This window comes from Scatophagus argus, chromosome 18, assembly GCF_020382885.2.
Source record: "Scatophagus argus isolate fScaArg1 chromosome 18, fScaArg1.pri, whole genome shotgun sequence".
Taxonomy (NCBI): Eukaryota; Metazoa; Chordata; class Actinopteri; family Scatophagidae; genus Scatophagus; species Scatophagus argus.
This window is the reverse complement of record NC_058510.1, coordinates 11,264,390-11,283,967: the sequence shown is the minus strand read 5'-3', so window position 1 is coordinate 11,283,967 and position 19,578 is coordinate 11,264,390. Positions and strand designations below refer to the sequence as shown.

Genomic DNA, 19,578 nt, shown 5'->3' with positions numbered 1-19,578 from the left:
GAGTGGAATCTTCTCCTCAAAAAGTCTTTTTTCAAAAAACAGCCATGGGAAAATGGAGATTTGTCTGACATTCGGACCAAAATGGTATTTCATACAGTACTAATACATTGCAATTGGTGTCCAGAGGCAGAAGAAGTACACAGATATTGCATCTAAGCAGTATTAGTGATACCAGAACACAGAGGTTCTCTCTCTACAAGTCCAAAAGTATTAGCATCAAAATCTACTCAAGCCATTAAATGAATCATTCTGCTAAATGATCCATTTCAGAGTCATATATGTATATTACTTGACTGGATTATAATTATTTAAACAGTAATGAGTAAATCACTTTAATGTTGCAGCTGGTAAACTCTTAAACAGCTTGTGAGTTACATCACGATAAAGTTCGAGCTTCATCTGGATTAATAAATCCTGATTTATTGAATTTGCAAAGTAACTTAAGTTTTCAAATGTATGTAGTGGAGGACAAAGTACAATATTTTTTTCTGAAATGTAGCAAAGTAGTATAAAATAGTGTGAAATATAAAGTAGCATAAAATGACACTCAAGTAAACTACTCGAGAAACACCAATACCTAAGTGCAGTACGTGAGTGTACATATGCACACATAGACATATTTAAAAATAAAACAAATACAATCTGAAATGCACCAAAGCACACAAACAAAGGAAAGATACACACACACATACACACGCATACACACACAGTTACGCACACACCTACACACACATGCAGAGTGATTACCAGGCCTTCAGAGGGTTTGATGTTGGTGAGGTGAACCAGCTCCAGGTGGGCTGACTGAGATACCAGCGGGTCCGATGACACACAAACAATGTGCTCACACACCTCCGAAAGAGTTTTGCACTACAGAGAAGAAGAAAAACATGAGAGGGCAAGTAATAATACACCGAGCTTTAGTTCAGAGATAAAAACAAAAGAAAAACATAAATAACTTGTGTATTTTGTGTGTTTAAAAAAAAGCCTTTTTTATTGGCTGTTTCATCTTACAGCTGCTATGTCTTTATTGGAGGATTTTTCCTTGACTTTACTAAGAAAATGACAATATTTTCCCCTCCAAATGTGAATCCAACGGCACTGAGGTTAGAGACTAACTCAATTAACACCACATTGTGTCATATTATTGGTGTGAACATTTTTTTTTCTATCACCCAGGGAAGTATTGAGCTATGCAAATAGTTTGGGTTTGATTTGTCCAGTGTCTCTAAAATACCTGCCTCCACACTAACACATGAGAGGTGAATTCAATTTGTGGCTCCCACAGCATTGAAAAATCCCATCAAAAAAGAAAGAAAATTGCAGCAATATCTTTAGCAGAAACAACAGAAGACTCCATCAACTGTTTTAGGGACTGTTTCCCAAGCAGAAAGTATTACTGGCAGCATCTTGTCTGGATAATCCACAGCACCGACTCCCAAACTTTTTACAAAGACGTAAAGCTCTTTGCTTTATCGACAGATTTTCTGAATATATTTAACCTAACCTGAAAGTGGAAGGCACTCAGACTCATACAGTGTTGCCAACTGTTTTCCAATGAAAGCGGTTAGCATTAGCATCAAAAAAAGTTGTGAAACGTCTCCAGATGACATTATATGCTCATTTGCGCATTGACATCATCAGGCTCTCGTTTGCATAAAGCTTACTGGTTGTGTTGGTTGCATAAAGAAGGCAGATAGAGAAACCTTTCTCCAAATAATTTACGAGCTCTAGAACATCCTAATCCAGACATAAAGGGAGAAAGAGTAAAAGAGAAGCTCAAATGAATGATTAACATGTTTACAAGCTCCAGTACAGAGGAAGTTTCAGAGCGAGAGCATCAGTGTAACCATAGAAACTCTGTAAAAGTTAATGCCGTCTCCTGTGGCGAGCGGCGTCCTCCTTCCTGCCCCACATGTCACACCTACAGACTGCACGCCGCATGAGAGGAGAGGGAGAAACCCTGGCGGTGTTGGCAGAGGAGCCATGGACTGTTCAGTCTCTCTCTAACCTCCTTTTCCTTCAAAGTCACCAAGTTGGCAACACTGGACTCACTGGACTTTTTTACCACACACATTTCAGCTTGTCATAGCAGGTAAAACCCTGGTAGAACTAATAACATTAAAGATGGCTCTGTTCCAGCAATTAGCGCAATGCATTGCAGTAATTAGCGAATGTGTTAATAACAAGTCAAAATATCTGCTGTGAAAATGGTCGATTCAACTTTATGCCCCTCAGTTTGGGAACCAAGAGCAACACAGACATTGTGGAGGAAGGAACCAATTTTTGGAAGTGTCCTTATTACCTATCTAGTCAGGTCAATACCCTCTCATGTCTGTGCCCTCATCATATGTCATATTTTTTAAACCATAATCTTGAGCAAATTGAAAAACCCCTTCAGGTCAAGTTTTAATTCTGAGTCTGAGAGCCTCTGACACTGACCAAGTGTCCCACCTTATGACAAGAAATTCAGCTGTAATTTTTTCATTTGCTACATTCCTTGCAAACCTCAGTGTTAAGTGAGGTGTGTGTGAGGACTTCTTCCTCTTTCTGACTTTTTCTGTCAAAGTGACATCAGCACCTCTTTGGGTACAAAATGTTTGAAAACTCGGAGGAGAGAAGTGAGACAGAGAGGCTGAGTGGATTGGTTATAATATGTACTGAGGATGGTCAAGTTGAACCATTAAAGCAAATTGAGGACTTCATGGTGCGCATAGTTCACAGATTGACACTGGGGTGAGTACATCCACTCTGTTGCCTAGTAACACAGTGTTGTGTCTGCATGCTATGCAGACGCAGTGTGTGTGTGTATGTGTGTGTGAGTGTGTCTTTTCAGCACAGTGTTATTTCACTTCTGTACATTGCTTTTTTTTTTGCATCAGTGTCCGTGGCTCGATTCATTTGTTTGTGGTCTTGTGTTTATTTGTCTGAGTTTCGTTCTCTTTTCTGGTTAGGCCTAATTGTAGTGAGGCTGTACGGGGGAAGGCTGTTGTATATTTATATTGGATCATCAGTGGTGTAGAACCTTCCATTCCATAGTAATAGTACTAACATTTACTCAAGAGTAAATTTTAACTCACTTACTTTTTACTTAAGTACATTTTTAGTCAAGACTTTTACTTGTACATAAGCAAAATTTTTGTACAGTAACAGTACTTCTACTTGAGTATAATACTGTAGTACTCTTCACTAATAGTAATCAATCTTCTCATCAAACTCTTGGAAAGAAAATGAAACACATATTCCCAAAAATGACCCAAAATCCTACAGGATGTACCGTTGAGGTTTATTTAAATATTAGTTGCAGCTGGAGCTTGAATCTCTGTTTTCATGGAGCACTGTGTAAGTGAGAATGAAGAGATTTTGGGAAACAAAACAAAACAAAAAAAATGTTACCCAGCAACCCCCCATCAACACAGAGCAAATAAGCGACAGCTGGACGAGGAAGCAGGACTCACCACATGAAGGATTTTGTTCTCAGTCTCAAACACCGTACAGTCCTGGGGGAAAAGCAGAGTTTAATGTAGCACGAGCAGAACATTCTGTCTTGCAAAAACTCAAAAACGCACTACATGATTGCTCACACTGCTTTCTCTTCATATACCGTCTGGACCTCACATTACTGAACCCTACACCTGCACAGCCTATACCCTCGCAGACAAAAAATACGCCCACACGACCAGACACATTTATCTTTTATTTGTACACACATCAGTCATACAAAAGACAGACTGTAAGGACGTAAATAGTGGAGAATCAAGTCTTGCTTAAGGATGCAGAGAGTGTGAGGCTGCTGCATCACGCCCCCGCACACACCGCTCTTAGGGGAATATGACAACCATGGCAGAATACGAGCTATCAGCCTTCAAAACACACGCACACAGACAATTGCACACACCTGCTGTACAATGGTGGTGAGCTCCAGGCAGAGCTGAATGACATTATTTCGGGTTACTGAGTAGTCTGCCACTGCAGCAAAGGGAGACCTGGGAGGAACAGATAACACACCAGTATGTCTTCAAATGTTCCTGCTGCATTAGATAATGTACAGGGGAGATGGAGAGGAGCATTGTTAGAGAAACAGATATGGTGTGTGCACTCACACAGGCACATGCGTTTATAGGAAGAAGTTTTACGACTCATTTGCTCCACAACAAACTAAAACTGGAGCAAAGTGACTCGCTGAAGGGAAAGAAAATTATGTTAAAGTCATTTAACTTAAAAAATTGTATTGTTTTTAAGTTATCATAAATAGGTGCCCACATATGACCACATATCTGTATTTGTAAGTTTAAAGAAGACTGCAAAGTTATGGTTTTTCTTTGACATACAGCGACATAAAGTAGTTTTTAAAGATGAATTGTTTGTCGTTACAAAATAAAATCCTTGCCACATTTTCCTAATGGTGTCTTTAAATGGCTCGATGTCACAGGTTGTCTCATTGGTTGCCAGACATCAAGAAGGCGGGTCTTATGTAATGGCTGATAATAACCCTCTTCCCTGAAGTGCTTTGGTTTAGTTCCCTCTTGCATCCATTTGTTAGCATAATTGAGGTGAATCCAGTGCTGATCCTTTCTTGCTTTCTTCTCAAGACATTCATTTGCTGCCCGCAGGTGCTGTGACCCCAAGATATTCAATTCACAGTAATGTAAAGAAAAAAAGAAAAAGAGCAGCCAATCCACACACTTAGGAAGATGGCAACACAATGTGAATCTGTGGCAATCAAAATTCTTAGTGACTGATCGTATGTGGATTAACAATTACTGAACTAATCGCTGGAATAGAAAAGAATGTAAACACTTCTCAAATCAAGTTGCAGATGTAACCTGTCATTTATTTCAAACAATGGAAACTTTGGATTTTTAGTGATACTGTCAGTGGAATCATATAGGATGCTCAGTGGAGAGACTAAGTGTAGAAACTCAAAAACAAGGTAGCTCATCTACATGCAGTTTTCTATCTCTATGAACCCAGAAGTGTTGCACAAATACAAAAGCCTCATGCAACCTCATTCACTACAATTACTCAAAAACGGTGAATGAAACCTCCTGTTTTTTATTTACCTCCTCCTCAAATAATATGCAATAAATAAATAAATAACTAAAAGTCAAGCCACTAAAGCAACATGTGAAACTTTAAAGACAACTGCAGAATTTCAGACTGGCCTGTGTTGCTCAGAGCTGTGATCAATAAGAGACATTCAAGGTCAAGAATGAGCTGAGAAATAAGGTAAAATTTTGTGTGAAAAGTACCAGTTCAGAAAGCCAAATCAGTACAAGTACCTTCAGGGGACACTGGCTTCTGTAAAGTAGAGATTCAATAGTAACATATTTCCACAGAGGAAAAAAGAGGACACAGCTCCAGTACATGGACAAATGAAGGCGCATTACAGAACAAGGTAAATAGGCCATTGTGTTCTGAGTGCACCAATTTACACATCTCACACCTACTCCTTGCCGTTTCAGTCCAGGCTTTGGAAACAAACAAACATAAAAGCATGGTTTAGACCTGTCCATTCTTTTAGAGAACTGGAATAACCTGTGTGAGGAGGGTTATTAGACCACTGTGGATTTATTATGCTACAAACATCAATTTCCCAAGTCCCCTGCATGTTTGTATTCCTAATCAGAGTTTCCACAGAAACATTTCACTGTCAAGTTTGTTTCTATGAAAAGCTTTTTATTTTTTTCTTCCCCTGTGAGAAGAGGGTCCACAGAGCCCTTTTCTGTGCAAACACAATATTTAGTAATGGGGCCCCGAGTGTATTCTAACATAATAGACTATTCAGGTGTGAATGAGGTGTTAATGATAAGGAACATGTTGCAGCTAATGGGTTGTTAATGCCTGCATGCAGACACAAATAAACACTAACATCCATACAGTATTACTGACATACAGTAATACACTCACTCACACACACACACAAAGACACATTCCCTTACTTTGCTTCATTGTCCTAAAGACCCAGATTGAAATCCGGCCACAGCCTCTAGTGTATGATGTATGTGTGTGCGTGTGTGTGTGTGCGCGCATGTGATTTGGGTCATCAGTATTGAGGCTGTGTGCTATATATATGCAGGACCTAAGGCTACACAGACTGATTGCTAATCGTCAGCCTGCAACCCTCAAACAACGCTCAGAAAACACTTCTTTTACTAGCTCACGGTCCAATTGTGTGAGGTGAAAAGCAATTAGTGAAATCTGACTATACAAACACGATATACATATTTTTAAATTCAGTGCGACTTATACTTTCCGAGGATATCATTAAGCAAGTTTGGATCCTAACTAACGTGTTAAAGTTACACAATAACACAAACTAATGAATCAAGGCAGCAGTAGACCAGCAGTGAGAGAGAGAGAGAGGAGAAAATGATCGGTGCCATACCCACCCTGCTAGTTACCTGAAAAGGTTGCAGAATATCTTTTCAAGTCCTTTAGAGAGAAACTAGAACGTGCTTTACATTTTCTGCCTGAACACTGAACTGATGCTGCACTTTTCCTCCATCCCAAAGAGGTTGAATAACTAGCAATCAGGGAGAGATGAAAGTTCAGGTTGAGCAGGATTTATGTTAATTTGCTGCCGCTGTAAACCTTTTAGGAAGAAGTCATCTCGCTGGTATTAGTACAAGACAGATTGTAGCCCAACATGCTCGGAAAGCATAACCTTTTGCACATAGTCAGTTAATGAATTCAACATCATTATTCAACATGCAGGTCTTATTTCAAAAGAGAATTCAGCTTGTTTTACTCGCTCATTTGTTATTCAGCAGAAACCAATTTCAGAAGATAAGATTTCCTTGAAATAAAAGCTTTGTTGGGATCATATGCATGTTAAATTGCTCCTTTATGCACATGTGGCGTGCATAATAATGAAGAATAAAAACATAAAATGGAACTTTTCACAATGCCTGAACACGTTCCACCTGAGAAACAGAGAATAGAGAGCATGAAGCGCAGGCTCTGCTGAGTCTATCCCTTTCTCAATGTCGCTTTGCCATTTACAGTTGCATCATCGTGCGTGGGCGAATGCGTGTGCACTTGCATAAGTGTGTGTCAGTGTGTGCAGATGTGGGTGTGTGTCTGAGATTGTGTGTATGTGAGAGCGTGTGGGTGTTTTCTATGGGTCTGAGTGTGCCTGCAGACGTGACTCTGTATCCTTTTGTGTGTCTAGATGGCCGAAGGACAGATGTGGGTGCCCGCCGTTTCGACAACTGAATGTCAGAGACCTTTAGTTCTGGATCTGATGTTTGTCTTGTGCGCAGGAAGGACAAGAGTGCAAAGGAGAGACAGAGAAGCATGGTGAATGAAAGGTCTGACATTATCTCTTTGGGGTGAAAAAAAAGGTTTCTCAAAATGCTTCTAAGTTGTGGGGTTTTTTTTTTTGTTCTTCCTCTCCTGAATGCAACCAAATTATACCACAGTTATTTATGCCTTTAATGGGTCTTTTTAATGGCAGGCATTCTGATGTGTCACAGTAGGAAAATCGCAGGTATAAAACTAGATTTCAGACACAGTATTCATATCATTAATAACATCTGTGCTTTTCCTTCTATGACACATTATTATCCTGCTGACGTAACAATATAAAAACAGAGAAACAAAAGCGTGCTGTTGTTTCAAGAACTAAGAGATAAAATGTTTGCCAACGACCTTTTTCCTATGATTAAGACACGGCGATGACAAGCTAAAAAGAGATGCTTGATCAAAACTATGACGAAATGCATGTCTTGTTTTTGTTGACGGGACTAAAATGTTAGTGGGGGGCTAGTGGACCTGAGTCCCAATTTCCTAATTTCGTACCATAAGCATGAATATGTGAGGTGGTGTGACAATAAAAGTTCTTTGATCCTTGATCCTTGAAAATGCTTAGTATTTGCCTAACGTGAGTCAGTCGGCTTTGACAATATATATCTGGACAAACAACTTGTATTTGGCATGGATTACATTATTATTGTATTATTGTATGGAATGCATCACTATTACTGTCTTGTTAATTTATTGTTGTGTGTGTAGGCATATTAATTGAGTAACAGCTTCAGCACTAGTGTGATTTTAATGGTAATGTTTGTAAGTACAACGTAAAGTCTGATCAAACTTGAAGCGGCTGATGTTAAAAGTTGACTAAAATGTAATGACTTTTCATCAACTGAGACTAGACCAAAACTATGAGGGATAAAAACGACTAAAATGTGACTAAGAGTAATAAGCATTTTCATCTAAGGTCAAAGACTGAATCTGAAACAGCAGCCAGGACTAACACTGAAACAAAGAGAGCATCTCTGAGAAAGCGACGGAGGGTAAACACATTACCTATCCAGCCACGCTAGCAGGCTCTTGGCGGCGGTGATAAGGTCGACCACAGAGGTCAGCAGATCGTTGGGGAGTCGCCGCGAGGACCTGCTCTCTGATTGGCTGCTGCGGCGGCGGCCGGAAATGAAGTTTTGCAGGTTTTTGGCTGAGGCGCCAAGTTTGTGCGCCAGAGTCCTGACACTCTCAGTCTCCAGACCTGAGTTCTACACAGACAATCAGAAACATAAACAAAGATTGCCCTGAATGAATAGTTATGACACATGAACCAGTTGGATTTAGTTTATTTTCTACTAGTTTTGATACATTAAATAGTTGGATTTAATTTATTTTCAATACAATAAATGTTTTTCTTGTAATTGTGACAAGGATGTGATGCAGTACGATGAAAATTGACTTTCTGCAATCTATTCTATTGTGCATTCGAGCAGAATCTGAATACAGCAACAGCTGCAGACGTGGCTGATGGGAGTCCAGGACTGTGATGAAACTATTCAATAAACACACAAACTCACCAGAGCACAGAGCAAGTCGACAGCCTCCAGAATGAGCTCCTGGTGTCCAATGCGAGAAACTCCCAGCTCCTCTAGCTCGGCGTGGCTAATCCTCAGCAGCCTCTCCCCGCACACACCTCCACGCTCAAACACACCCACATATTGCTGCAAGCAGTCATCCAGACCTGCAGCAAGCACACATTTTATGAGGGTTAATCACAATAAATACACTCATATAAGATCCCAACCGCAATGAAAATAAATCATTTTCTTCATCTTAGGGAGTGAGAACAAAATGTGATGTTTGTTAGTGCAGTAAACTGGAAATATCCTGCACTGACAACATTTTCTACATTTTGCCATGACACTTTATCATCCTGATTCTCTATATAAAAAAAGAACATTTAACAAGTCATTCTGTGTATAAATTTTTCCCAAAATCCTTAACATCTTAAAAAACAAAACATATTTCAACCTGTTTAAAGAGATTTCAAGGAATAATTGCTGTTTTAGTGTCAAGAAAATGCTTAAAACAATTGTCCTTTGCCTTAAAATACTTTAAATAAAAGCAATTACCAGATTTCAAGAAAAAAAAAAGAGTTCAAACCTGCTTAACCTGTGATACTGGTGAATCTGTGGAAGCAGAAACAAGCTGTGAATACGGACATATCACCTGTTAAGATGATATGACTAACTTGCTCAGCTTTTGGTCTCCACCAGTTTTTGGTTGAAATACATCTATCTCACTACCAATACAAAAATACTGATTCATGCACCTTTAGATTCTGTAACAAACAGAAATGACTTAGGAAGGACATTCCTTGCAGCAAACCTAAAAAGAAGAAATTACGACCTCTAGGCACAAGACGGGAAAGTCATTTGGACAACACCATCGCCCCTCATGACCCGTCCACTGCTAAGGCTCCCCTGAACACATTCAGTCCCTGATCAATGACCACAATCCCCCCAACTTGAAGTTATAGGTGTTGGGCTGCATTCCAGAAACACTAATCGGCTTTCGTTTCCATACTTTTCACTGATGGTTTCCCTCTTCAAAGTAAGCTTATAGGGAGAACAGATTTCTTTAAGTCTGCACAGGAAAACGTTCAACACATTTTTTACTTATTTCCATTTGCCTCAGATAATACAGCAGCTGCTGTGTCGTGTTTTTGAGACATTTCAGCTTGTTTGCAGTTTTGTAGAGTTCAGCACAAAGCTGTTTCAAAACCACAGTAGCATGAGGTAAACGTATAAAACACAGTTTGTTTTGAGAGGCACCTGAGGCCCACAAGAGGAACTTAGTTTTTTTTGGAACAGAAATCACTCTGTTCCTCTCCATTTACAGTTAATGTGTGATTTTGAGCCCTGTCTCACTATGAGGGTAAACCGAGAAGAAAAAGAACACAGAAGGACAAACTGTTTCCCTGGACAAACTGTTTCCCATAGTGCTAAAGGGACAGATAGGGATAATCAAACAATATTTGGGCTTGAATCATGGCCAAAACGCTTTTCAACAATTATACCAAAGCTGTGAAGATCGCTTTGGAGGAGGATGCCAGCATGTATGCAAATTTTAGCATATGCACTTCCATTTTCAAATGCGTTACTAAGCTTTTTCAGCTGTGCAGTTCCAGACTTCAGTTGGTTTCCATTCATTTCTTTGCAGCAGGGGTTCCCTCGAAGGGGCCAAACCTTAAAATTAATTGTGGGCCACAGGCCAAAAGCAAACTCTGTAATGTATTGTTAAGATGCAAAATGAGTCCAAGTTCCTTTAATTAACTGACTTGTTATTCTGAGCACTAAATATTTAAAAAGAATTTGCCTTACAAAAATAAGACAACAAGAGCAATTTATATTAATTTCTTAAATTAATTTTTTTTAACCTTACGGTGAGACAAGTTTGGCCCATGGACCCCATTTTGGGCTGGTAGATGCTTGTAATCTATTAAGGTGAACATACAGCCTGTGCTAAATGTTTTCAAACTTCAACTTATTATTGCACAGTGATGGAGAAGTCTGAATTGCATTACCTTCTGCCAATAATGTAAGTACACAGTGATGGATGAAATGACTTAAACAATCTTCAAATGCGTGCTAATTTCTTTCTTACCCCGGCAGCACGGCAGCAAATGAATGCAACAAGTCTTTCAAGCAACAGTCAGTCTTCCTGCTTTCTCACTGCTGTCGTGTCGAGTTCCTTCCCGCATTTTGCTCACCATCGAACACTGTTTCAGTCAATAAAAAGTTATTCAAGAGGAAAAAAAATAAAGCTTTCTCCGTACTAACAGTTAAACCTCTTAACTTGTTGGCCTAGCTTGGTTGTAAACAGAACTATAACTTCACACACTCATGAGAGATATCTGTGCCATCGATTCCTGTCTCAAACCACTGCTCTTCTGTGCAATAGCTAAAGGTCAGGTGTCCACTTGTGCCCCTAAACACCCTTAATCCTACACGCTGGATCTTTAATACTCCAATAGAGGAGGTTAAATAAAAGTGAATAGAATCCACGCTGAACGTTTGGGCAAAGTTACTCTCCAAAGGGTGTAAAGCAAAACTCTGTACTTGAAACAAGAGTCAAGAGACTGGGACAAAAAAAAGGCAATGGATGGGCAATCAGGCAGCCACACAGGTAAGACTTTACTCTCTGTTGGATTGTGTAACATCTGTGTTGTGAGTGGGATGGTCTCTCTAGATCTGCAAGTGTGTGAGCGTGTAAGTGGGTGGGCGCGTGCATTGTTAATGTGTGTGTGTGTGTTTGTATGGCCTGGCTGGGTTTGCTGAGTCAAAGGAAAGCACATGAAGACAGAGCAGCTCAGCTGGAGCCCCTGGCTCCCAGAACAATGAGTGTATCCAGCTTCTAACCTCTTAACACACAGCCAAATGTCAAACACAAACACACACACAAACACACACACCTCTGAGAAATGAGCATTGATTTCCCCTGCTTCAAGTCCCTGCTTTATAATACACTCATCTATCATAACAACACTAACAAAGATGGTAGAAAAAGAACAGCATAAGAAGAGTGCAGAAAAAGAGAAGGAGAAGCAAAGAGGAAAAGAAGAAACCTCATAAGCCAGCTGCTAAATTGCATGCAAACTATTTAATACGCACACACACAAACACGAACACACACACACACACACACAAATTCCTCATCAGCGACAAGCAAACAGCATTTGTCGCTTTCTGCACACTCCCATCACTTCCTCCCCTCCCTCAGCCACGACATCTGAAGTCTAAATGAAACGTTCAGGACCAAAATGCCATACATTAAGCTGGGAACCTGAAATGCTAATTTAAATAACACATTATTTCATCTTTTACAACATAAACAAACAAAGCTTTTATGGTCCTAAAATGCAAAACAAGCAGGCGATGGTGAAGATGAGGGATCGTCTTTTCACCGTTATCTCACTTTAGAGGGAAACTGGGCAAATTGATTCCACTATCAGGAGCCCAAACACTTCAAGTTGATGAGCGATAACTCAGCTCACACCTTCTACTGACAAGCACGAACGGACTTGATAAGAAAAAAGAAATTAAAGAGCTCAGATGTGATTTGTGGGGCTTCCAGCTTTAATGTTAGATGAAAGTCATTTGGGTACACTTAAGATCTGTGGGAAGGACTTTCAGTGTTTGACGAGAGGATAGGCTACCTTGTGAGATGTGTTGCACATCTTTCCATCCAAACACAGAGGGCCTAGTGCTGGTAAATACATGATTACATTTGCCAAGGCCTGGACAATATGAACAAGAATGATATGACAATATGTTTTATTATACTGACAGATGTCAGTAAAAATCATATATATTTTTATCAACTTAATAATAACCTTAATATTCTCCTTATAACAGAATCCTGAAGAAGCCAGAGGTGAATTATTACTATCAGAATGAATAGGTGAAAAACATTCAACAGAACCAACAAAGCCTATTGAATCGAATCAAATAAATATGTTAAGAACTGGTATGATTTGAAACTCTCAGATGTCTCTCACACATCTTAGAGGCAGCATTTGAACATTGATTAAAGAAAAGAAAAAATGCGGGTGATTATGCTACTGTGAATTCTTTAAATTTTGCATATTCATGACAACTTCACAACATGTTTCTTGCAAGAAAGACAATTTTTTTCGACTGTCTCACTCGAATGTTATCATTTGTGAAAAAATTTGGCATGCAGGTGCATGTGCAAAATTTCCTGGCAGCTCACTCAGAGAAAGGATGTCCCATGGATCTTCTACTGTGTAAGGGGAACTGAGCTAGCAGGCAGACGCTCAGTTCAGCTTCAATAGCCTGCTGTTCTGTCAGACCTGACATCGTGCTGGTGTGGGATTTCTTGAAAAAAAAAAACTAACCAGCATCTTCTTCTGATTATCGGCTGGTGTAGCTGAAGGCACAAAGGCAGCAGTGCCTCCCTCAGCTTCTGCCTCTGTGGCTCCTTTCTCCTCAAGCATCTCCAGGGCCTGGCATTTATGGTGTCAGTCGTCTCCTTCATGTACTTGTTCTTAAATCAAAGGGTCTGCCAGTGATGGCATGTCCGAAAAGGTCTTTAAAGATCATGCTATCGTATTTCTCATTTCAATATTAAATGGCTGTTGTCTTGATGGTTTTGGTTGGCTCACTGTCATCACTGTCATGCTTTAACGCCTCCTCACTGAAAAGTTGCAGGACTGGTTTGAGGTAAGACAGCATAAGGCTGTAATTTTTGGCCACAGAGAGTGTATGTTTTGCTATTTTCACTCAAGTAAGGTGTCTGAGCACTTTTTCCCTCTAAAAGCCAGACGTGTGTTTTCATGAGTGTTAATAGCAGCTGACTCCTATTAGACGTGAATGCTGATTAAAACAATGTTGGCTCTCACGGGTAAAGTGTTACTATTGCCGAGAGAGCGAGAGAGAGGCAGAGAAGCAGAAGGGGAGATACCCACTGTGTAGCAAAAGTTCACTGATAATCAGCATCGCTTATCACTGGCAATGAGGGAGAGCGTGAATGCCCTGAATACTGATGAGTCAAATGGTGACATCATCCAGTGCACACGCGCCCATACAGACTGAAACAGAAACTAAAGCAGTGCTATACAATATATATATACAGAGAGAGAGAGAGAGAGAGAGCATACTTACTGCAGGATTCATGCAACTGATGTGGTTCTCAACCTTTTTTGTCAAAAACACTTGTGCAACCCTGTTAAACTCCCCTTAATAATGCCGCCATTTTTTCAAAGACAATGTTTTTTTATTATTTTAATTTTAATTTTTAAACAGAAACGACTGGTTTATCTGTGTAACTCAGTGTACATAAAATACATATGTATACCAGGAGTCCTTGGAAAACGGAAAGGAAAACATTTCAAAAGACAGCGAGGTAATCTAGGCACTCCAAAACATAAGAGAATGTGTCAAACAAAAAAGGGAATATTAAAAATCCTTTATTATAGTGGATGAATCACTAAAGAAGTCACCTATACCTTCAATGTGAGCACAATACTGATCATAAATCCAGCCTATGGATCCAAAAAGCTTCCCTTTGGCTTTGTATTCTGTCCCCCACAAGCCTTTCTTTGAAAGTTGCTGCTATGTGAAAGGAGAGCGACTTGGTTCCATAAGCTAGCTAGCATGCAGAAAGTACTTTTACAAGACTTCGGTCATAGGTTTGAGTGAGTGACAAACAAGATGACATCACTTGTGCAACTGTTGGGTTGTGTCATCTTTCTAATTATATATTTTTAGTCTCATGCTTCAACAGTTTTATGATAAACTACTACTTTCTTGAGTTGCAAAATGATCTTTTATTTGACAAATATTATGTGTAATTATGGCACAAACGGGAACAACTTTTTTATTTTTGTCTCCCGTCATTAACTACCGGGGGAAGAGGAGGGGACTTCGCCTCTCTATGTACCTGGTCACGTTCTTCTGTTAGTCTCCGATCATAAGCTCAGTGCAAATGCCTGTTTGGGATTGTTAAATAATAGTGTTTAATCTTTAATATCATGAACTCATATCTCTGTGTACGGCATACATTTGAGTTTGTGTGTGCGCATGTGTTTGACTGGTACAGAAAAAGTGTGATTCATAGCTGACTCACACACTTAACTCCCACAGAGGCACACTTTTCACAACACCAGGCGAGCCAAACTCCCACAAACACCCTCTTTCTCTCTGTCACACACACACACACACACACACACACGTCTAATAAAACTAGATTTTGCGGTGACTTCTGGGATGTTCGAGAGTCCTATAAAAGATCTAGCCCTCTCAGTCGTGCTATGTGTCATCTGTTCCAAGCACTCTGAAGCTTTGGTAACAATGAAAGTTATATGAGCTTTCACTGTGTTCCTGGGATTTGTAAATGCACTGTGCCCAGCAGCTATCAGAAGTGAGCTTATAGCAGAAAAGCAGTTCTTTGAAATCCCAGTGTTTTCTGGGGAGATTTTGCACGGTAAAATAAACAAGGTACTCAAATTAATAACAGCTATTTGTGTTTTTGGTCTGTATTTTCTTACAGTTCCTGAATGTAAATGTTCCTGGTGTTTACTAAGTATCAGCTGTAGAGATGTCCGCCTTCTCTCGAATATAATGGAACTGGCACTCAAAGACTCAACTGTTCAGTTTTAGTTTTTCAAATATATTTTTTGGCTAGTAAAGCATCATGAGTCAAGCGCCACCTAGTTCCATTATATTTGCAAGAAGACAGACATCTCCACAGCCAAAACACAGCAACTCACACAAAAACAATCCAGAGTGATAAATGGGGTGAACTGTCCCTTTAAAAACACTGCGCTTGGGCAGTACTGAGCTGGCTACAATATGTAAATGCTCTAACCAAGGGCTGTATCATCCTGGAGTGACTTTTAAGGACTGCATGGTTTCTGAATGACCACAACAGTTCAAACCTAATTCCCACGTGTTTTCTCAGTGCAAGCAAATGAACCACAATCTGACTCTTTGATGCAAACTGGCAAATGTTTTCAGAAATCTAAATCCTGAGTCTCATCACCTTGAAAAGAAAAAAAAAAATCTTGTCCCCAAATCCTCTGATCCTAAAGGCTGTGACTCTCACTCCAGCAGCTTTCTCTTGTGCCAAGTGGTGTCATCAGATGTGCTCGCATGTTGTCACGGCAATTTCACTGCTGATTTTCAAGTCTGGCAATCAAATTTATGCAAGGGAAATGAGATAGAATTATGCCCAGCTTTCTGCATGGGGCAAAATTCTCATCATTCCTGCGAATGCACGGTAAGTTCTCATATTACTACTGAAGTGCACCACCTCCATATTTTTTTTAGCCAGTGCTAAATGTGCCAATGCAATACAGTTGCCAAGTCAACAGAGCCCAGACTTTTTGGCCCCAAACGCCTGCGGCATATGTGATCTGTGCATGTTATTGTACACACACACAAATACAGTATATCATGTTTCCCTCTGTCGCCACAGACACACCCAAGAGACCCAGCATGAACCGAATACCACACCAAGGCATGCCACGTGTGTTGTGTGTATACGTCCATAGGACTATGTATGCATGTGTGTGTGTGTGCAAGCGCAAATGTCCAAGGACTCGGGCGGAGCCTTCTGTTCAGAGCGGGTGTGTGTGTGTCTGTCAGCTGTTCTGCACAGACGGTCTGAGACGAACACCTCGCCACCCACCCACACGCTGACTACACACACACAAAACACTCACACAGGGGCACACATAAACACATTCCATATGTACATGACCAACCCACCCAGAGATAAAGCTCTGAGAAACTGACACAGTATATCATGTAAATAAATCTTTGTCACGATTTTCATTTGCATTTTACTGAAGCGTGTGAGTCAATAGATTCCCTGACCTGCTTTTTATACATTAAACAGGCATTCTGAATAACAATTATTGCTAATGTTAGATTTTATTAGTCATTTTTTCTTCGTTTATCTGGGCAGAGGGACTTTGGAGCAGGCTGTGCTTTATGATAACAGCCCGATGAAACATGGAGCTATGATGCATCGTGGTGCTGCGTGCCAATATATCAAAAATATCACTGACTGACCCAACTAGGGAGCTGTTAAAGGTCAAAAGGGCCAATATGCAGGTTAAAAAATATATCTATATTTCACGATCATTTATACTTTTACTTTGCCACATTTGCCACTTCACTTTTAAGTGCAATAGTTATGTTTTAAAGTGACATTTTATGTCCAGTGTTACAGATCAAACTACCAAAAATATATGTTTGCAAAATTAGCTCGACCAACATTAAAGACTATATATTAACTCATCAACAATAATGATCCTGTATAATAGTACAGCGCTGATGGTAGCCATCCCGTATTACGAGTACTTTTGATGCTTTGGGTACATCTTGTTGCTGATGCTCCCATATATTGGAATGGAGATTTTTTTTTTTATTTGTAGTCCAATATTTTATTATAGTGTGTTGCTTTTGCTTATTTGTCGTGTTACCTTATTGTATATGTTATGATATTATTATAAAATAAATATGAATATGATAAAAATGTATCAGATAATATAACAATATGCTGAAATAAGCATGGCTGAAAGCAAGGGAGATGTTGCTAACTCTGATGTGAAATTCAGTTTGGTTACATTCAGATCTACAACAAAGTATAAGCAATGTAAGAAGAAGGTAGCACAGCTAAATTATCGCTCCATCCTCAGCAGCCAGTTCAACACGTAGAGAGCCAGAAATGCCACGAAGGGGAGAGGTCAACAGCTGATGTGAGGTCCAAACAATCAGACAACTGCACTGCTGCAATTAATAACAACATATTTATCAGTATCTTAACATACTGCCAACTTCTGAATTTATTGTTTTAAGGATGTCTTGCCAAACTTGTGCCAATAAAGAAAAATTCACTGAATTTATAAACTAAGCTAGGAGAAAAGTCTTTCACAACTGGCTAACTAGCCAGTTATTGGGAAATACATTTTGGGAAATACATTTCCAGTTTGTATATTATGAGGTTACCAAACTTGCCGTCAATTGTAGCTGCTGTGAATAAAAGTTCACCACATCCTTGACTCCAAAAAACTACAAACTTTTTTTATAACCACTAATTTGACTTACAGGGATGAGTGTTTGATACTAAAAATAGAGATTTTGTGTAGGGTTTAACCTTACTGATACAAACCCTGATTTGGTTTTGATCCCATTAACACCAACAACAGTTGGTGATTTTGAGTTCCAAAATCACCAACTGTTGAATGCCAAGATGATTATTTTTCTTTAAGCCCAAAATAATTTTATAAACTCCATAGAGTCCTTTAGCAATTTCTGCATGACTTTCACATAGTCCCTCTTTAGACCAAACTGGGCATATATTGTTTTTTATTGGAACTTGTACTTTCTGTGTTAGCATCACAGCTAAAAAACTTTGCTATTCATTTAAACTAAATTAAATTTGATACTAAATCTGATCAATGGACCAGTCTTTACTGCGACAGGTCTTCTTTGGCAGGTCGTTTTTGGGCAGCTATATCAGCACCGCATGTTGAGCTAAAAAGATGTCACTAAATACGGTGTGTGACAAATATGTTGGCAACATCTCACACTGAATGTGTTGTATTTAGGTTAGAATTACAAGAAAAGATGAACAAACTATGATTTGTGCAAAACATTCAACTGACTTGTTTCTGAAAGACTTATACCAGTCCTTGCATTTGTCCTTGATGTTTAAGAAAATTCAATGATATCAAACTCCATTGTGCCTGTCATATCATCTCCACTGGCAAAGCACAGTGCCTCAGCAATAAGCATTTCTTTTTAATGTGTAAAAGAGTTTCATAATGTTCTCACAGGCCCCTGGGTACAGACCTAATCAGCCTGGCTCTTGAATTATGCATGACTATAATCTTTAGTCTGATCACTGCAACGTATCACAGACACTTGTTTAAACAAAACTCAGTTATGTTTTTTTGGATTAAGACTCATTTTGGGGTTTTTTTTTTTGTGTGTGTGTGTTTTTAATTGATGTCTTTTTCTTTAAATGTCCTGTTATAGTGCTCCTCAATCCCTAAACACAGTCTTACAGCACTTAAAATAACATGAATTTAGATCATTAAAGGTAGAATGAGTAGGATTTGTCAGTTGTGGTTTGTAAAAACAACATTTAACATGACATGGCATTTGACCCCCCCTTCTGCTCCTCAGCTTAACACCAGAAGTGTATGCCACCTGTTCATGGTTGCCAGAATATCTTGTATACAAGGGAGGCCAGCTTGTTCTGGTGACATCATTTGGAGCCAGTAGTGATTGGGTGGTGGAGGCACAGGTTTGCCTATTCCACCTGCCTGACTCAATTGCGAGCAGCGCTCAGCTGTCAATCATGACACTTCACTTCCTCTTTATAGCATCAAACAACTAATTAAAACAAGCGCACCAGAAAAATGAACACTTGCACATACATCAGACTGATCAAAACTACAAATGTGATATAAGCCATTGTTGGGAAAATTTTATTTGTCATGCCTTTTGAATTTTTAGTTTGATATCCCATATGCTAACATGGAGGGGAGTGATTTATGACCTACAGGCGACTGGAGCTTATCACAAGGGGGGTGATTGAGATTTTTACTTCATTTTTGGTAAGCTCTCATGTCATCCATCTTTGCATACAGTCACTGTCTATACAGTCAGTCTGTATATTTCAAGACAATCCAACTCATTCAGCCTTTAAGAAAACTGTCAGTCTAAAAAGATGAATGGGCTGAAAATAATCTTTCTCTGTGAGTCTTCACATGTTAAGAGCCAGAGGGGTGGCACA

General features: G+C 39.5%; 1 protein-coding gene across 2 annotated transcripts in view; it reads right to left on the bottom strand.

Annotated features, from left to right (window-relative positions):
* The window catches only part of cnksr2a (connector enhancer of kinase suppressor of Ras 2a), a 45,367-nt gene that overhangs the window by 24,939 nt on the left and 850 nt on the right, over window positions 1-19,578 (bottom strand). For both annotated transcript variants that reach the window (XM_046370861.1, XM_046370862.1), the window contains exons 2-6: window positions 8,823-8,986; window positions 8,311-8,513; window positions 3,896-3,983; window positions 3,456-3,497; window positions 748-867 (exon numbers count right to left, since the gene is read on the bottom strand). In XM_046370861.1, coding sequence (XP_046226817.1) covers window positions 748-867; window positions 3,456-3,497; window positions 3,896-3,983; window positions 8,311-8,513; window positions 8,823-8,986 — 617 coding nt within the window. The remainder of the gene's footprint in view (window positions 1-747; window positions 868-3,455; window positions 3,498-3,895; window positions 3,984-8,310; window positions 8,514-8,822; window positions 8,987-19,578) is intronic.